The sequence below is a fragment of the Mobula birostris genome, chromosome 7, assembly GCF_030028105.1.
Source record: "Mobula birostris isolate sMobBir1 chromosome 7, sMobBir1.hap1, whole genome shotgun sequence".
In the NCBI taxonomy this organism is placed as follows: domain Eukaryota; kingdom Metazoa; phylum Chordata; class Chondrichthyes; order Myliobatiformes; family Myliobatidae; genus Mobula; species Mobula birostris.
In genome coordinates this window covers 53,258,875-53,280,058 of record NC_092376.1, presented here as the reverse complement: position 1 = coordinate 53,280,058, position 21,184 = coordinate 53,258,875, and the positions used below count along the sequence as shown (strand labels likewise).

At 41.0% G+C, this 21,184-nt stretch overlaps 1 protein-coding gene across 9 annotated transcripts in view; it reads left to right on the top strand.

The window, feature by feature from the left end:
- dync2h1 (dynein cytoplasmic 2 heavy chain 1) overlaps positions 1–21,184 on the top strand; it is a 474,884-nt gene that overhangs the window by 67,111 nt on the left and 386,589 nt on the right. For all 9 annotated transcript variants that reach the window (XM_072263133.1, XM_072263132.1, XM_072263135.1 and 6 more), the window contains one exon: positions 7,633–7,861. In XM_072263133.1, the coding sequence (XP_072119234.1) occupies positions 7,633–7,861 (229 nt within the window). The remainder of the gene's footprint in view (positions 1–7,632; positions 7,862–21,184) is intronic.

Genomic DNA, 21,184 nt, shown 5'->3' with positions numbered 1-21,184 from the left:
TACCTTAGCTCTCTTCAGGTCTACCACCAGCTCCTTATTCTTTTTCACATTAAGCTGCAGATAATTCTGCTCACACCATGTGACAAAGTTTCCTACCGTAGTCCTGTACTCAGCCTCATCTCCCTTGCTGATGCATCCAACTATGGCAGAGTCATCAGAAAACTTCTGAAGATGACAAGACTCTGTGCAGTAGTTGAAGTCCGAGGTGTAAATGGTGAAGAGAAAGGGAAACAAGACATTCCCCTGTGGAGCCCCAGTGCTGCTGATCACTCTGTTGGACACACAGTGTTGCAAGCACACGTACTGTGGTCTGCCAGTCAGGTAATCAACAATCCATGATACTAGGGAAGCATCCACCTGCATCGCTGTCAGCTTCTCCCCCAGCAGAGCAGGGCGGATGGTGTTGAACGCACTGGAGAAGTCAAAAAACATGACCCTCACAGTGCTCGCTGGCTCGTCCAGGTGGGCGTAGACACGGGTCAGCAGGTAGACGATGGCATCCTCAACTCCTAGTCGGGGCTGGTAGGCGAACTGGAGGGGATCTAAGTGTGGCCTGACCATAGGCCGGAGCAGCTCCAGAACAAGTCTCTCCAGGGTCTTCATGATGTGGGAGGTCAATGCCACCTCATCCTTCATATACATGAGGAGTGAAAATCTTTACGTTACCTCTCTGTTCAATTGTGCAATGTGTAATTGTAGTAATTTATAATAAATATTATGTACAACAGTATAGTCAATGTAACATAGAAATACAGTTGCATCAGCATGAATTAAGCAGTCTGAGGCCTGGTGGAAGAAGCTGTCCTGGAGCTTGTTGGTCCTGGCTTTTATGCTGCTGTACCGTTTCCCGGATGGTAGCAGCTGGGAACAGTTTGTGGTTGGGGTGACTCGAGACTCCAGTGATCCTTTGGGCCCTTTTTACACATTTATCTTGGTAAGTGTCCTGAATAGTGGGGAGTTCACATCTACAGTTGTGCTGGGCTGTCTGTACCACTCTCTGCAGAGTCCTGCGATTGAGGGGAAGTACAGTTCCCATATCAGGTAGTGATGCAGCCAGTCAGGATGCTCTCAACCGTGTCCCTATAGAAAGTTCTTAGATTCTGGGGGGCCCTACCAAATCTCTTCAAAAATCTGAGGTGCAAGAGGCGCTGTTGTGCCTTTTTCACATCCAGTATGTACAGACCACGTGAGATCCTTGGTGATGTTTACGCCGAGGAACTTAAAGCTGTTCACCCTCTCAACCCCAGGTCTATTGATGTCAACAGGGGTTAGCCTGTCTCCTTTCCTTCTGTAGTCCATAACCAGCTCCTTTGTTTTTGCAACGTTGTAGAATTGCAGTGTATTAAATATTTGAGTAATATTCGAGTAACATAGCAAATATGTTGTTTGATTAAGCATTCTTTGTTCACATAAATCATTATGGGTTATGCGTAGGAAGTACGTGAATGGCATATGTCATTACAACATCACATCATATGTGAGGTCCTCACTAAAAACAAAGTAAGTAGTCTTGTATCCCCAGCTCCTGTACTTTTCTTTTGATAAGTTTTTGGATTTACAAAGCATAACAGTGGTTGCCAGATAGTTTTAAAACTAACCTAAGATGACTATCTACCTGTTGAAGTGCAGCATGTTTTTCTTCGAAAGAGGAGAGAGACTTAAGAGTTAAAAAAAAATCTGTGCAGTATGTTTTTTTCTTCGGAAGGAGGGAGAGAGATGTTTTTAATAACATCTAATGGCTACATCGGAAAGATAGACATATTTGATTGCACACCAGATAACTGTTTTATGTATACTGAATGAATTGAGCAGTATTTTGAAGCAAAAGACGTAACCGATGTCTTTTTCACCACAAAAGCAAGTGCCAGTGTTGCTGAGTGTAATAGGCAGAAAAGCATACAGTTTTCTTAGAAGTTTGACAACTCCAATCAAACCAGCTGAAATGAGCTGTGCTGATATTGTGAATGTAATACAGGAAGGAACATTTAGAACCAAAACCATTATTGATTGCCAACCTTTTAGGTTTCATAAGCAGAATCAAAAGGAAAGGGAGTCCATTTCAGCTTACGTGGCTGAACTGAAGAAATTTTCCGAGCATTGTCAGTTCAGTGAAGGGTTGAGAGATAGTTTAGTTTGTGAAATCTTACAAGAAGGCATTCAAAAATGGCTCCTAACTGAAACACAGCTCACATTTAAGAGAGCAGTGGAAATTGTTGTATCAATGGATACAGCAGTCAGAGGCACAATTGAGTTGCAGTCAGGAATGGCAGTGAGCATGAACAAAATGGCAACGTCTAAACAGAAGCCTGTTTGGCCAAACAAATTTTGTTACCATTGTGACAGGGGCTCACATACGCCAGTCCATTGCAGGTTTAAAGGTGAAACTTGTAGAAAAAGCAACAAAGTACAAACACATACAAAGAGCATGTCAGGCAGACAAAAATAAACAGACTGCTCAGGGAACAGAAAAAGATATGTCAAGTTGCAGTTTCAAACTGCATGCTGTAGGTGAAAAATCTGATTGTGATGAGAGTAATACCAGACTGTTTAGCCTTGAGATTTACCATGTGAAAACTAACAAGAGACAAGCATATGGCTTACATCAGAAGAGAATGGCAAATTAATTAAAATGGAGTTGGATACTGGCTTGGCTGTTTCAGTCATTCGACAAATTGAGTGTGAAGGCATTTCAAAGATACTAAACTGAAACCTGCAGATATCAAACTGAGATCTTGTACTGGAGAAACGATAACTCATGTGGGAGTGCCATTTTTAACAGTGGAATACAACAACCAATAAGCCACATTGGACTTGTATGTGGTAAAAACAGGAGGGCCAGCATTATGGGGCCATGATTGGCTGAGACAACTACAACTGGATTGGAGATCCATCCACAATTTGCATGCTACATCCCCTGCAATAGAGTCAACTGAAAGTGAATTAAGAAATAGTACTGGATGATGCCACAGCAGTGTTCAAGGATGGCACTGGAAAACTCAAACATATCAAAAGTATAATAGTGTTAAGTGAAAATAAGCTAAGAATTACAAAGCTCATCTGGTTCCTTATACGATCTGTGATAAGAGTAGCTAGTGAGTTAGATTGAATGGAGGCTGAAGGAATTATTTTTAAGGTTGAATGGAGCCCATGGGCAACATCATTGGTCCCAGTAACCAAGATGGATGGGTCTGTCAGGATCTGTGGTAATTTTAATGTCACCATCAACCCAGTACTGTAAATAGATCAATACCTCTGTCTAAGATAGAGGATACATTGCAAACCTTTCTGGAGGGGAAACACTTCAGAAAAGTGGATTTAGCTGAGGCCTACCTACAGATGGAGATGGAAGAAATGGCCAAAGTGTTTCTCACCATAAACACTCACAAAGGGATTTATCACTATAATAGGCTTATTTTTGGAGTAGCATCTTCACCTGCACTCTGGTAGAAAGCTATGGACCCAGGTGGTGCAAGGCTGTCCAAGACTCTGTGTTACCTGGATGACATCATTGTTACCGGTGAGAATGACAAGGAACTTCTCCAAAATCTCAAGATAGTGTTAAAAAGATTAGAAGATTATGGGCTCAGAGTATGACACATAGAACATAGAACAGTACAGCACAGTACAGGCCCTTCCGCCCACAATGTTGTGCTGACCCTTAAACCCTGCCTCCCATATAACCCCCCACCTTAAATTCCTCCATATACCTATCTAGTAGTCCCTTAAATTTCACTAGTGTATCTGCCTTCACCACTGACTCAGGCAGTGCATTCCATGCACAAACCACTCTCTGAGTAAAAAACTTTCCTCTAATATCCCCCTTGAACTTCCCACCCCTTACCTTAAAGCCACATCCTCTTGTATTGAGCAGTGGTGCCCCGGGGAAGAGGCGCTGCCTGTCCACTCTATCTATTCCTCTTAATATCTTGTATACCCCTATCATGTCTCCTCTCATTTCCCTTCTCTCCAGAGAGTAAAGCCCTAGCTCGCTTAATCGCTGATCATAATGCATCAAGTGTGAATTCTTTAAACCACGCTTCACTTACTGCAGTCACCCTATTGATGCACAAGGATTACACAAGTGTGCTGAGGGAATTCAGTCCATTTTAGGATTTATCAATTACTATAACAGGTTGCTGCCAAACCTGGTTACTGTATTCCACCACTTGAACTCATTACTACAGCTCAGGAAGAAATGGCAATGGATAAAGCAGTGTGAGGTGGCTTTCCAAAGGGCAAAGGAAATGGTGACATCAGACATTGTACTCACACATTGTGATTCACATCATACATTGAAGCTTGCCTGTGATACCTCACTTTATTGTATAGGTGCTGTCATGTCACATGTTATGAGTGAAGGAAGTAAATGCTTTGCATTACATTCCCTTACTGCTGCACAGAAAAATCACACACAGATTGACAGAGAGGCCTTGAGTCTAAAAAGTTTCAACCAGTTACTGTATGGGAGAGTTTACCCTCATTAGTGTTAATAAGCCCCTGGTGTCCATTTTCAATCCACAGAAGGGTATTCCACTAACAGCAACAGCACGGATGCAGAAGTGGGCTCTGTTTTTTGGAGGACACAATTTCAAGATCAAATTCAAAAAGATGACTAATCATAGAACTAATCATGGAAATGCTGATATATTATCCCATTTACCTTTGGAAAAGGAAATACCTGAAACATTTACAGAAGAGGACACTTCTCTTGATGCATTTTCCCTAATACAAATCAAAAGTCTTTCTATTACATTCAAGGGAAAACCAGAAAAGACCCTGCACTGTCTCAGGTCTGCATGGCTACCCAACATGGCTGGAATGTGCAGCAGAAATTTCAGTTCCCCCATTTTTACCACCATTGGGATGAACTTGCCCTTGCCAGTGGTTGCCTTATGAGGTGATTGAGAATGTCATACAATCTAAGCTAAGAGCTGAAGTGTTGGAGGAACTACATGCCGGTCATCTAGGCGTGGTCAAAATGAAAACACTGGCTCCAAGCTTTGTCTGATGGCCTGGGATAGATCAGCAAATTGAGCAGCTTGCCATACACTGTTCAGGATGTCAACACGTGCAGAAGATGCCAAGAGCAGTGCCTCTCCACTCCAGAAAATGGCCGCATTTGACCTGGCAGAGGATTGATGTGGCTGTTGCCAGACCATTCATAGACACAAATTTCTTGGTAGTAATGGATGCAGCTACAAAGTGGCCAGAAGTGTCCCCAATAGCCTTGCACAGTGTGAATGTATTGAGAAGCCTCTTCTCAGGGACTGGTATTCCAGAACACTTAGTCAGTGACAATGGATTACAATTTGTTGTGGAACAGTTTCAATCATTCCTGAAAATGAATGGAATAAGACATATTATATCTCCACTGTACCCAGCTACAAATGGCTTGGCGGAAAGGTTTGTCCAGAGTCTAAAGAATGCACTGTGAGCAATGTCCGCAGAACACACTACACTGACACTGAATTAGAAACTTGCTAATTTCCTCCTTGCATATCACAATGCAGGCACATTCCACAAACAGCAACTCACTAGCTGTGCTGTTCCTGGGTTGTCCCTTGCATTGATGCTTGGATCCGCTCAAACCCAATCTCAGGAGGATGCTGGAAAAAGAACTGAGATAAATTGATGGTTCCTCAAACAAGGAGGTTTGATGTTTCACCAATGGAGGAGCAGTCATGGCGAGGGATTATAGAAGTGATTAAAAATGGGTACTCAAAAAGATTAAGGACAGAACTGGACCACTCCCATATACAGTATGTCTGATGTCATCTCAGGCAACACAATGATCAGTTGAGGAGAGCAAAGTCAATTATGAGAGGAAAGGTATCCAGAGCCGTCAGAACCACTTCCTGCTGTCCCTGAGTGAACTCCTACAATCACCATGAAGTAAGCCCCAGAACCAGAGGTTATTTCACAGGTACGTGTCTCACCTACCAAGCAGAGCGACGCCCCCCCCCCCCCACCTTGTTAGGAAAGATTTTATTCCACAAGGGTAAGATATCTCCAAAATGTTTAATTCTTTAGGCCTGAATGGGGCAATTTAAAACTTACTATGATGAGGATGTCTATATAGTTCAATAGTTCCGTTTAATATCAGAGAAATGTATACAATATACAACATGAAATTCTTCTTCTTTGCAGACATCCACGAAAACAGTTTCACAGAATGAGTGGCTAAAAATGTTAGAACCCCAAGCCTTTCCTACTGCCCCCTCCCACACAAAAGCAGCAGCAAAGCAATGACCGTCCCCCACCCCCACTTACTTCAGCAAACAAAAATCCTTAGTACCCTCCAATTACCAAGCAAGCAATAGCAAAGCCTCCCAAGGAAGACCATGATCTGCAGTACAACAAAAACTAATAATTCGCCTGATAACTTGACATACCAGTCAGTCTCTCTCTCTCTCTCTCTCTCTCTCTCTCTCTCTCTCTCTCGCTTTCTCTCTCTTGCTCTCCCTTCTCCCCCCCCCCCCCAATAAAGGAACAGAGAGCTGTCACCATTTAACTGTGAGAGGGGAGACATAACAAGACAACTCATTGTTTTATATAGTTGTATTATGTAGTATACTGTGTGTGTATTTATATGTGTGTGTGTGTGTGTGTGTATATATATTTAAAATGTATGCAATGTATATAAATTGAGATATATTCTATATTGAGTTGGAGTTTATAGCTAAGTAGGGAGGAGAGTAGTGTATTTACTACTGCAGTCATATTTGAGTAATATTGGAAATATATTGTTTGATTAAGCATTCTTTGCTTGTTCATGTAATTCATTGTGGCTTATATGTAAGAAGTATGTGAATAGCATATGCCATTTTGCCGCCACATCATATGTGAGCAGCTCACTAAAAGAAAAGTAAGTAACCCCGGCTTTCGGTTATTAGCTTTTGAAGTTACAAAACATAACAGGAATGTCTAACATTTTTGATGAATAGGAGAGATATAAAGCTTTGTGGGTTATTGTAACAATGTTAAGTAAATTGGAAGTGATTACCATTAAAGGTTTTACAATAATTTTGGAGGAAAAGATGGTGATTAAGAGCAATGCTTAAAAAGATAGAATAATCAAATTAAGGAACATTGCATATATGTCAGAACATTCACAGCACTTATAATATGGGAAGTGGATAGCACATCAGACATCTCAGGAAAACTATCATTGGATCAGCAATGTAATTGAATGAATGAAATGACACTGAAGATTGACTGATCCCTTAGATCAAATGGTTTTCTTCACAGTTTGCTACAGGCATGGGTGAGAACCTGACAAATGCATTGTCAGCGGTCTTGTAAGGTTCTGTTGCTTCAGAAATTGTTCCTTAAAATTGCACATGAAAGAAGAGAGGGGGAGAGGAAGGAATATGAACTACTTATTGATACTGTTGGCTATTGAGAAATATCACCACTTTTAGCAGATATTGGTTTATTGGAAACACCAGGGTCATTCGTTGGAGATGTGTTTAACATGTTGTGGTATCGAGTGGTGAACTTCCTTCTGCCCATTTTGTACTAGTGTGAAACAAATGAATACATACAGCATAAACTGAGTTTAAGTTTTGTCTTATTTCCAAGTGCCTTCTGTTTGGAATAACGATTTATGTTTCTTTATTATTTTCTTTGTAGACAAGGAAGGCTGCAATTTAGACCATCATTTGAAGAAATACGAGCAAAATACTTCAGAGAAATGAAAAAGTTTATTTCTATTCCAAATCAGTTCAAGGGAGTAAGTGAACCTGGTGAAGATTCAATCTTTGTTACTATGATTGAGAGAAATGCAAAAGGTTTCATCACTGTTTATAGTAAAGCAGAAGATCTGTTCAAACGCTTGGCAGCAACTTTGGATAAGTTTCAGGTAAAATATTTTGTTGTATAGGATCCTAATTTTGATTTTCTAATTTGAAATATCCTATGTGTGATATAGAATCATAGAACAATACAAATCAGAAAGAGACGTTCTAGAAGGCCATGATGTCAGTGCTGGTTTTTTGAAAAAGTCATCCAAATCTTTTTACTCCTTTGTTTTTTGCCCTATTTTTTTCCTTCAAGAATTTATCTAATTCCCTTTTGCAAGTTTGTATTGAGTATGCTTCTTCCGTCCTTTCAAACATTACTGATCACATTAATATGCTGCAGCTTAAAAGATTTTCTTCATCAATCTCAGGTTCTATTGTCAAATACCTCAAAATAGGTTGCTGACTTTTTTGTCATTGGAAGTAACTTTTCTCATTTACTTTGATAATTTTTTTTCATGAATTTGAGCATCTGAATCACGTATCCCTTTAATTATTTTTGTTGTAAAGGAAAGCAAATCTAGCTTCTCTGGTCTTGCTACATTTTTTACTCATTATTTGGGTAAAATTGATGATCATTTCAGTAAAATCCCTGCTGTATTTCTTCAAGGCATTGAGATCCTGTCTATTGTGTAATCCTAGCGTATAACTCTTGTTTTATGATAATTTAGAATGAAATTCTTGCCTCATACTCCAAGCTTGTAATTAAAAACCCAAAGGTCTTTTTAATGCTCTTTGCAGCCTGTCATATTACCCTTAAAGGTTTATTTGTATATTCCCTCGGATGTCTGTGGTCTCCTCACCTTTTTCAATTTGCTCCTTTAAGTAGTTCACATAATAAGTATGCACTGATCGCACTTTACTGAATCATTTGTACCCCACATGCATCAGATTGTTTCAAAAATAGGTATAGGTCAGTGACAAATTTTAACCTTGCAACTTACCACTGAACATGTTTAAAGATAAAAATATTGCATGAATTCTGTCTGCCTACCGTTTATCAGTCGACTTTTAAACTTTATTCAGATTCTGCTGCAGTCTGATATAAACAGCTTCATTTTTTGCATAATATCATTTCTAATCAGGCTTCTCTTAACTAAAGACACATTCTGCCTTTGCTGTTTTGGTTGGTAGAGGATTGGCTTTTTTCTTTTATCTTACTCCTTTTTTGATCTGCTACATCCTTCTCTTTATTTTGTCTGAACTGGTTCTTGAGAAATAGCACATGCAGTGGACTGTTGCACCAAAATGTCATGATATATATCGAATAGGGAAGGGTTGACCATAATTATCTTTTTATTGCAATTGTGTGTAAGTTGTACCTTGAAGAACTGATAAAATTTTTGAATTGTAGAACCTTCAATGCAATATTGATGGTGTTAATATTTCTTGTTCTGTTGGAAAATCCCTTTGCTCAACACTGCTCATCTCTACAAAAGGCATAAAACTGGACTCTATTTGAGAAGACAATACCCATAAGTTCCTATCTGCAACAGTGAACTTCAGAATATGTTATACTGTTTAGTATCAGCTTGGAATGATCGAGTCAGGGGCACAGAAATTCAGCACAACTATTAACTAGTTTAATCTGGGAACTTAATTCTAGCCCTGATATGTTGCAAATGTGGCTGTAGTTCATCACAGAACTCTGGCAGGACATTCATGAAAAGGTGAAATGTGACCCGAAAGTAATGGAGAAATTAAGGGGAGAAATCAAAGAATACTTAGACCATAATGACACAGGAGAAACATCACCAGTGATCTTATGGGATAAATTGAAAGCTGTACTGAGAGAGAAAATTATTTCCATTACCAGTCACCTGAAAAAAATCAATGCACAAAAATTAGCAGACCTTCAAGAAAAATTAAAACAACTTCAAGTTGTAGATAGCAACAAAAATTAGTTCTAATTTAGAACATAGAACAGTATAGCTCAGTACGGTACAATGTTGTGCCGACCCTTAAACCCTGCCTCCCATATAACCCCCCACCTTAAATTCCTGCGTATACCTGTAGAGTAGTCTCTTAAATTTCACTACTGTATCTGCCTTCACCACTGACTCAGGCAGTGCATTCCATGCACCAACCACCCACTGAGTAAAAAACCTTCCTCTAATATCCTCCTTGAACTTCCCACCCCTTACCTTAAAGCCATGTCCTCTTGTATTGAGCAGTGGTGCCCTGGGGAAGAGGCGCTGGCTGTCCACTCTATATATTCCTCTTAATACTTGTATACCTCTATCATGTCTCCTCTCATTCTCCTTCTCTCCGGAGAGTAAAGCCCTAGCTCCCTTAATCTCTGATCATAATGCATCAAGTGTGAATTCTTTAAACTAAGCTTCACTTACTGTAGTTACATCTTCAGTAAGCTTCACTTACATCTGTGGACATGTACCCACAGATCCCTCTGCTCCTCCACACTTCCAAGTATCCTGCCATTTACTTCGTACTCTGCTTTGGAGTTTGTCCTTCCAAAGTGTACCACCTCACACTTCTCCGGGTTGAACTCTATCTGCTACTTCTCAGCCCACTTCTTCACCTTATCAATGTCTCTCTGCAATCTGCGACAATCCTCTACACTATCCACAACACCACCAACTTTTATGTCGTCTGCAAACTTGCCAACTCACCCTTCTACCCCCAAATCCAGGTTGTTAATAAAGATCATGAGAAGTAGAGGTCCCAGAACAGATCCTTGTGGGACACCACTAGTCACAACTCTCCAATCCGAATGTACTCCCTCCACCACGACCCTCTGCCTTCTGCAGGCAAGCCAATTCTGAATCCACCTGGCCAAACTTCCCTAGATCCCATGCCTTCTGACTTTTTGAATAAGCCTACCGTGTGTAACCTTGTCAACTGCCTTACTAAAATCCATGTAGATCACATCCACTGCACTACCCTCATCTATATGCCTGGTCACCTCCTCAAAGAACTCTATCAGGCTTGTTAGACACGATCTGCCCTTCATAAAGCCATGCTGACTGTCCCAATCAGACCATGATTCTCTAAATGCCCAGAGATTCTATCTCTAAGAATCTTTTCCAACAGCTTTTCCACCACAGATGTATGGCTCACTGGTCTATAATTACCCGGACTATCCCTACTACCTTGTTTGAACAAGGGGACAACATTCGCCTCCCTCCAATCCTCTAGTACCATTCCCGTGGACAACGAGGACATAAAGATCCTAGCCAGAGGCTCAGCAATCTCTTTCCTCGCCTCGTGGAGCAGCCTGGGGAATATTCCATCAGGCCCCGGGGATTTATCTGTCTTAATGTATTTTACCAACTCCAACACCTCCTCTCCCTTAATGTCAACATGCTCCAGAACATCAACCTCACTAATATTGTCCTCACTGTTATCAATTTCCCTCTCATTGGTGAATACCAAAGAGAAGTATTCATTGAGGACCTCGCTCACTTCCACTGCCTCCAGTCACATCTTCCCACCTTTATCTCTAATTGGTCCTATCTTCACTCCTGTCATCCTTTTGTTCTTCACACAATTGAAGAATGCCTTGGGGTTTCCCTTTACCCTACTCGCCAAGGCCTTCTCATGCCCCCTTCTTGCTCTCCTCAGCCCCTTCTTAAGCTCCTTTCTTGCTACCCTATATTCCTCAATAGACCCATTTGATCCTTGCTTCCTAAACCTCATGTATGCTGCCTTCTTCCACCTGACTAGATTCTCCACCTCACTTGTCATCTATGGTTCCTTCACCCTACCATTCTTTATCTTCCTCACCGGACAAATTTATCCCTAGCATCCTGCAAGAGATTTCTAAACATCGACCACATGTCTATAGTACATTTCCCTGCAAGAACTTCATGGCAGTTCACACCTGCAAGTTCTAGCCTTATAGCCTCATAATTTGCCCTTCCCCAATTAAAATTTTTCCTGTCCTCTCTGATTCTATCCTTTTCCATGATAATGTTAAAGGCCAGGGAGCGGTGGTCACTGTCCCTCAGTTGCTCACCCACTGAGAGATCTGTGACCTGAGCCGGTTCGTTACCTAATACTAGATTTAGTATGGCATTCCCCCTACTCGGCCTGTGACAGGAATCCGTCCTGGATACACTTAACAAACTCTGCCCCATCTAAACCATTGGAATGAATCAGGTGCCAATCAATATTAGGGAAGTTAAAACAGGAAATTAAGAAAGTGCAAAGTGAAATTGATGATATTACCTGAGACAAAAGAATTATGAAATAGGAGGAAAATCAGCTAGAGTATTCGCATATAAGTTACATAAACAACAAGCAGACAGTACAATTCATAAAATAAAGAATCAAAAAATGAAGCTTGTGGAGAATACAATAGGGAAAATTCAAGAGAGTTTTGAAACATATTATCGAGAGCTGTACTCTCAACCCCAGACCTCCAATGAGCCCTATATAGACACTTCCCGGAATTCTTTAGATCTACCCAAGCTCACAGATTTATAAAATGAATGCCTATTAGAACCAGTAACTGCCAAAGAACTGAATGCGGCCATCTCCAGATTAAAGGCCGGAAAGTCTCCAGGCTCTGATGGGTTTACCTCAGAGTGGTACAAATCGCTGAAGTCACAGTTAGTTCCATTATTACTTAACACTTTTAATTGGATCTTACAGAGAGGAGAAATTCCACCTTCCTGGAGAGAGGCGATTATCTCAGTTATTCCTAAAGAGTGAAAAGATAAACTAGAATGCTGTAATTACCGGCCAATCGGTGTTCTTAATTTGGATTACAAATTATTTACAGCTATATTAGCTCATAGACTGGAAAAGTGGCCTCATCCACTTAGACCAGACTGGATTCATTCAGCAAAGACAAACTCAGGACAACATAAGGAGAACTTTACACAACTAGAACAGGTTATTAAGAACAGGACAGAGACAATGGTAGTGGGATTAGACGCTGAGAAAGCTTTTGCTTCAGTTAGTTGGGTATTCCTATACAGAGTGTTAGGAAGATTCGGCTTTCAAGAAAAGTTTATTAAAGTAATCCAGACTTTGTATGACAGCCCTACAGCTCGAATTAAGATAAATGGGGACCTCTCTGACTCTTTTAATTTAGAAAGAGGAACTAGACAGGGATGCCCAATTTCTCCGCTCCTTTTTGCACTATACATTGAACCTTTTGCCCAACTAATAAGACAAAGCGAAATTGTAGAAGTTATTAAGGTGGCAGGGACTGAACAGAAGGTGGCGCTACTCGCAGATGACATTTTAGTCTATTTGAATGAACCAGAAAAATTATTTATAGGATTGTTTACACTGTTGGATGAGTTCGGGAAAATATCAGGTTATAAAATTAATGTCAAGAAAACGCAGGTTTTGTCCTTAAATTATACAGCATCCAAAAAACTGCAGGATATATATAATCTTAAGTGGGAAACTAAATCATTAAAATATTTAGGAATAACCCTGCCAAAAGATCTTTCAACATTGTCACAGGTAAATTTTGGGCCATTAATTTCAGAGATAAAAGCAGATATACATAGGTGGAATCTTATTCCCTTTTAAAGTTTAAATTCAAGGATAAATACCATAAAAATGAATATTCTCCCTCGGTTACTTTACCTTTTCCGGACTTTACCTGTGGAGGTGGACGATAATCAATTCAAGGAATAGGACAGATGGATTACCCACTTTATCTGGCAAGGAAAGAAACCTAGAATCCAATTTAACACCTTACAGTTAGGAAAGGAAGGAGGAGGTATGGCACTTCCTTGTTTGAGAAATTATTTTTATGCTTCACAGATAACCCCTCTGTTATATTGGTGCAATAGGGAATATAAGGCTAGATGGAAGGAAATAGCATTTGGATTGATTGACAGTTTTCCTCTACTGGCCTCAATAGCGGACAAAGGATTGATGGCCCAGTTGGAAAAGATTAAAAACAGCTGGATAAATCTCACATTAAGAGTATGGCAGAAGGTGGCTAATTCATGTGGAATCAATAACATGTTAAAACTTTTCAGGTGGTGTGCTAATGATACCAAATTTCTTCCCAGCAGAGGAGATAAAAGATTTGAACTGAGGATAAAGAAAGGTCTTACAACCTACCTCTCATTCACACATAAAAGTGTATTACAACGTTTTCAATCCCTGCAGGACAAACATTGCCTAGAACACAATGACTTTTTTAGGTACCTTCAAGTACGACATTCATGTTAACCAGACTTGTAGATATACAGACTTATCAACAGTAGAATTAGAATTTTTCAAGATTCTGAATTCGGCTTACAGTTCAATACCAAGTAAATCAAAACACGTTGTATATTAGAAGTGGGAGAAGGAAGCAGGTTGGTACTTTCAGAGGAGTCTTGGGGGAAAATATGCAGCATCCAGTGGTCTTCGGCTTACTCTTTGATTTGGAGAGAACATTGTTGGAAAAATATTATAAGATACTTCAAGCCCCCATACCAGGAAAAATATAAAGACACAAACGTGGCGTGTTGGAGAAGGTGTGGCTCCAAGGAGGCAAATCATTTCCATATTTTTTGTGATTGCCCTAAATTAAGTTTATATTGGGAAGGTATTCACAGAACATTAGTTAGGTATTTAAGACTAAGATACCTCTGAAATTTGAGACTCTCTATTTGGGGTATATATTGTTTTTGAAAGATATAAAGCTGCTGCAGACCCTTTTAGCAGCAAGTAAGAAATCAGTCACCAGAAAGTGGTTAAATCCAACATTTAAAATCCCACACCTCGCACTTCCTGTTCCTACCCCCTACCCAAGATCCACAAACCTGCCTGTCTTGGCCGACCTATTGTCTCAGCTTGCTCCTGCCCCACCGAACTCGTTTCTGCATACCTCGACACGGTTTTATCCCCCCTTGTTCAATCCCTTCCTACCTATGTTCGTGACACTTCTCACGCTCTTAAACTTTTTGATGATTTTAAGTTCCTTGGCCCCCACCGCTTTATTTTCACCATGGATGTCCAGTCCCTATATACTTCCAGACCTAATCAGTTACCCTCTACCACCACTCTGCTCCGTCTAGTGGAATTAGTCCTTACTCTTAATAATTTCTCCTTTGGCTCCTCCCACTTCCTCCAAACTAAAGGTATAGCTATAGGCACCCGTATGGGTCCTAGCTATGCCTGCCTTTTTGTTGGCTTTGTGGAACAATCTATGTTCCGTGCCTATTCTGGTATCTGTCCCCCACTTTTCCTTCGCACATCGACGACTGCATTGGCGCTGCTTCCTGCACGCATGCAGAGCTCGTTGACTTTATTAACTTTGCCTCCAACTTTCACCCTGCTCTCAAGTTTACCTGGTCCATTTCCGACACCTCCCTCCCCTCTCTAGATCTTTCTGTCTCTGTCTCTGGAGACAGCTTATCCACTGATGTCTACTATAAGCCTACTGATTCTCACAGCTATCTGGACTATTCCTCTTCTCACCCTGTCTCTTACAAAAATGCCATCCCCTTCTCGCAATTCCTCCGTCTCCGCCGCATCTGCTCTCAGGATGAGGCTTTTCATTCTAGGACGAGGGAGATATTTTCCTTTTTTAAAGAAAGAGGCTTCCCTTCCTCCACTATCAACTCTACTCTTAAACGCATCTCCCCCATTTCACGTACATCTGCTCTCACTCCATCCTCTCGCCACCCCCACTAGGAATAGGGTTCCCCTGGTCCTTACCTACCACCCCACCAGCCTCCGGGTCCAACATATTATTCTCCGTAACTTCCGCCACCTCCAACGGGATCCCACCACTAAGCACATCTTTCCCTCCACCCCCCCCCCCGCTTTCCGCAGGGATTGCTCCCTACGCGAATCCCTTGTCCATTCGTCCCCCCCATCTCACCCCACTGATCTCCCTCCTGGCACTTACCTGTGTAAGCGGAACAAGTGCTACACATGCCCTTACACTTCCTCCCTTACCACCATTCAGGGCCCCAAACAGTCCTTTCAGGTGAGGCGACGCTTCACCTATGAGTCGGCTGGGGTGATATACTGCGTCCGGTGCTCCCGATGTAGCCTTTTATATATTGGCGAGACCCGACGCAGACTGGGAGACTGCTTTGCTGAACACCTATGCTCTGTCCGCCAGAGAAAGCAGGATCTCCCAGTGGCCACACATTTTAATTCCACATCCCATTCCCATTCTGACATGTCTATCCACGGCCTCCTCTACTGTAAAGATGAAGCCACACTCAGGTTGGAGGAACAACACCTTATATTCCGTCTGGGTAGCCTCCAACGTGATGGCATGAACATCAACTTCTCTAACTTCCGCTAATGCCCCACCTCCCCCTCGTACCCCATCTGTTACTTATTTTTATACACACATTCTTTCTCTCACTCTCCTTTTTCTCCCTCTGTCCCTCTGAATATACCCTTTGCCCATCCTCTAGGTTCCCCCCCCGCCCCCGTCTTTCTTCCCGGACCTCCTGTCTCATGATCCTCTCGTATCCCTTTTGCCTATCACCTGTCCAGCTCTTGGCTCCATCCCTCCCCCTCCTGTCTTCTCCTATCATTTTGGATCTCCGCCTCCTCCTCCAACTTTCAAATCCCTTACTCACTCTTCCTTCAGTTAGTCCTGACGAAGGGTCTCGGCCTGAAACGCTGACCGTACCTCTTCCTAGAGATGCTGCCTGGCCTGCTGCGTTCACCAGCAACTTTGATGTGTGTTGCTTGAATTTCCAGCATCTGCAGAATTCCTGTTGTTTGCGTTTTTAAATCCAACATCACCTACATTAGAAGATTGGCATGAAATCATTTGGGAAATATTTAAAATGCAAAAGATGACCTACTCTCTGAAAATTCAGAAGGAAAAATTTTATCAAATTTGGAATAAGTGGATTGAATTTATAACCCCAGAGCGTGCAGACTTTAGATGACTCTCCTAATGGTTTATTCTGTTTGTCTCACCAACATAGTGATAGTGTTAACATAAGCACCCTTGGCTCGAATGTTTACTGTTCTTTTTTTTGGAAAATGTGGAATTAACACAAGTAAAGAAAAAATGTGGGGAAATTTTGGACCAGAAGGAAATGGACCAGAAGAGATACATGGAAATTAGTATTCAACCACTATTATTAATATTTTTAGATTAGATTAGATTAGGTTATGAGGACACGCAGTCCTCTTTTATTGTCATTTAGTAATGCATGCATTAAAAAATGATATAATATTCCTCCGGTGTGATATCACAGAAACACAGGACAGACCAAGACTGAAAAACTAACAAAACACACATAATTATAAAATATAGTTACAACAGTGCAAGAACAGGCCATGGCACAGTAAAAAAGTTCAAAGTCTCTCGAAAGTCCCACATCTCATGCAGATGGGAGAAGGGAGAAAACTCCCTGCCATGCGCGACCACAGTCTGACTCTGAGTCGTCCGAAAACTTCCAGCTCCGATCAGCCCTCCGACACCGAGTACCGAGCACCATCTCTGCCGAACGCTTCGACCTCAGCCTCGGTCGCCAGCAGCAGGCAAAGCCGGGGATTTTAGGGCCTTCCCTCCGGAGATTCTCGATCGCACAGTAGCAGTGCAACGAACCAGGCATTTCAGAAATTTCTCCAGATGTTCCTCTGCTTCTCACGTCTGCCTCCATCAAATCAGAATTGTGCACGGCATCCTACTTACAAATACAATATCATTTCACCGGAGAGCTGCGCGCACTGCGTCGTGCTGCCATCTTCTCCTCCCGCCCAGGACAACTATTTATAACAACTATTATCATTATTTAGTTTAATAGAGTGGAATTACAATTGCACATAAACATCTACTTGAGTGCCTAATTATTTTCTATATTATCTCAATTTGCACTTGTGAATGTACAAATTAATATAGATTTACTCACATAAAAATGGAAAAGGTTATATATGTTAAAAAAAGCTTGTGTATTATTTGTGAATACCTTATCCAAATAAAACTAAAGTTTAATAAGAAAAAGTGAAATATGGAAAAAGTGAGCTACCCTACAAAATATCATGAAATTAGTTAAAATGATGCTTGCAAAAACGTTCGGGTAGTTTACACCCAGACAAGTGCTAAAGTAGGACTTAAGTGATTTCCAACATAGATTCACATACTTCTGTGCATTCTCCAACACTATTCAATAAGCAGATAAATTAGGAGCCAGTTGTCACTGGGGTAGCAACTCCAAACTTTCCCATGGTGGGTAGCATTGGAAAAGGCTGAGAGCAAAGACTCTATGTTAGAGAATTCAAATATATTCTAGAGTTACTCAGCTGTAAATAAGATATGAAGCACGGTCTGTTGTAAACTCGAGAATATGTTTTAAAGTAGAGGATAGCTATTATCCTCAAGATGCTAGCTACTGAGAATATCTGCAGTGGTGCCACCACTGAGGCACCCATGGAATCACTACATCAACATGTCAAAGTGAAAACAGATCTCTGCAAAGTTATTTTAGTCATTGCCACTGTGGAAAAGGTGCAGATTGTCAACTCTATTTATGCCTGTTATTATCTTATACACTTCTATCATATGTTGTTTCATCCTCCTTTGCTCCAAAAAGAAAAGTCATAACTTACCTTTCCTCATGAGACATGTTCTCTAATTCAGGCAGCGTTTTGGTAAATCTCTTCTGTTCTCTCTAAAGCTTCCATATCCTATAATGAGGTGACTAGAACTGAACATAATACTCCAATTGTGGTCTAGCCAAAATTTTATAGAGCTACAACATTACTTTGTGGTTCTTGAACTCAATCCCCTGACTAATGAAAGACAGCACATCATATGCCTTTTTAGCCTCCCTACCAACTTGCACAGTAACTTTGAGGGATCTAGCACAGGAAAAATAATACAATGTAACCATTGGAATGAAACAGTATCAGCATGATATCTGTGGTTCAGTGTAAATAATTTTGCCTTTCAGTTTAGTGAAGAAGGTGGCATGTTTGTCCTCAATGCTTGGTGCACTGAATATAAGTGTGAGGAAGTCAAGTTGTGGTTGTATATAACTTTGGTTAGGCTGTAGGTGGAGTATTGTGTACAATTCTGGTCGCCCCATTACAGGAAAGATGTGGAAGCTGTGGAAAGGGTGCAGAAGAGGTTTACCAGGATGTTGCCTGGATTAGACGGTTTGAGCAATAAAGAAAGGTTGGACAACTAGGGTTATTTTCTCTGGAACCTCAGAGCCTGAAGGGAGACCTGACATAAGTTCATAAAATTAACAGAGCATTGACAGAAGCATTTTCCGATGGTTGAAAAGACATGCATTTAAGGTGAGAGTGGGAAACATTTAGGGGAGCAGATACAATAGTGGGGTACTTGATTTGGCTCACCTAATCTACCTGTGACACAACTTTCAAGGAATTATAGATCTGTATTTCCAGATTCCTTCACTCTACTGCAGAACTTAGTGCCCTACTATATATTGTGTAAGTCTTACCCTGGTTTGTCCTCCTCATATTTTTTGCATTAAATTCCATCTGCCATTTTTCAGCATATTTTTCCAGCTGTGCCAGATCATGCTGCATGCTTTGATAGCCTTCCTCGCTACCACTCATGATATCAGTCTTGCTATCATCTGCAAATTTGTTGAGTGACGTTATCATATTATCATTAATATAGATAATGAACAACAGACCCAGCACCAATCACTACAGCTCACCACTAGTGACAGGCTGACAGTCAGAGAGATAACCTTTTACTACCACTCTCTGTCTTCTGCTAAGCTAATACTGAATTCAGTTTACTACTTCATCCTGAATGACTTAACCTTCTGGGCCAGCCTTCCATGTGGTGCTTTGTCAGAGGCTTTGATAAAGTGCATGTAGACAATGTCCACTTCCTTTCCTTCATCATCCTTATAAGCTCCTTGTAAATCTGTCTATGATTGGTTTAACATACCCGAAGCTGTGTTGACTATCCCTAATCTGGCTCTGTCTATCAAAATTCTTAGATATCCTGGGGTCATATAGCACCAAAGCCTAGCAACAGATCCTTCATTCCAACTCATCAGTGCCAAACTATTATTCTGCCTAGACCCATCAATCTGAACCCGGACCATAGTCCTCTATTTCTCTCCCATCCGTGTACTTATCCAAACTTCTCTTAAATGTTGAAATTGAACCTGCATTCACCACTTCCACTAGCAGCTCATTCCACACTCTCACCACCCTCTGAGTGAAGCAGTTTCCCTCATGTTCCCCTTCAATATTTCACCTTTCACTCTCAATCCATGACCTTTAGTTCTAGTCTCACCTACCTCAGTGGAAAAAGCCTGTATGCGTTTACTCTGTACATTATATACCCCTCATAATTTGTGTACCTCTATTAAATCTCCCCAAGGAATAAAGTCCTAATCTATCCCTTCGAATGCCCTCCAATAATTTACCAATTAACTGACGTCAAGCACTCCAGCCAATAATTTCCTGGCTTATCTTTCGAACCTCTCTTGAACAATGAAGCAACATTTGCTCTCTAGTCCTCCAGCATCTCATCATTTAAAAAAGGAATTAAAAAAAATTTTTTTTTTGTAATTTTTTTTTATTGAACTTCATCATCAAACAAACATTTCCATAAGATGTATTTCAGATACTGTTCATATATATCATATAATCATATTTGTCACAAATCTCTACATAATATTTATCTGTAGTATACACTTATAGAAAGGAGGGGAAAGAAAGAACAATTGAAAGAGCTAGGTCTCTTGCAATTTCTGCACTAGCCTCCCGCAAGGTCCAAGAGGACACCTTATCAGGCCCTGGGGATTTATTCACTCTAATTTGCCTAAGATAGCAACACCTCCTCTTCTGTAATCTGGCTATAGTTTATGATCTCACTATCCTTTTGCCTGAGTTCTATAGACGTCTCCCGAGTAAATACAGATGTGCAGAAAATCCACTTAAGATGTCCCCATCTCTTATAGCTCCATGCATGGATGATCTTACTGATCTTCAAGAAGATCAATTTTAGATCCCTTCCCTCTTTTACAGCTCTATGCATAAATGACCATGCTCTTCTTCTAGTGGACTAAGTTGGTCCCTTATTGTACTTTTTCACTTAATATATCTGTACAGTCACTTGGGATTCTCCTTCAGCTTGTCTGCTACTCAAATAACCTCCGACAACCATCTGCAACCACCGGCCTTCACGTGTGGCTTAGTTATTAAGCCTGACGGATCCTTTTCTACTGACAGGAGAAGGGGCAAAGGTGGGCTACTGGTGCCTTAAAGCTAGTCGCTTCAGGCAGATGGAAAACTCTGATCTCAAACCTCCACTGCCTTACAGCTATACCCAGTCATGGGGAAGGCTTTGGAAATAAACCCTGAGAGAAAAATCTGGAACTGAAGTCCCTAAGGCAGTCCTACGTTGAATTCAATGCTGACTAGCAACTCCTGCAATGCTGCTGGTGCCAAACTATATTGGTCTCTGCCATTCCTTTGAGTTCATCAGATGT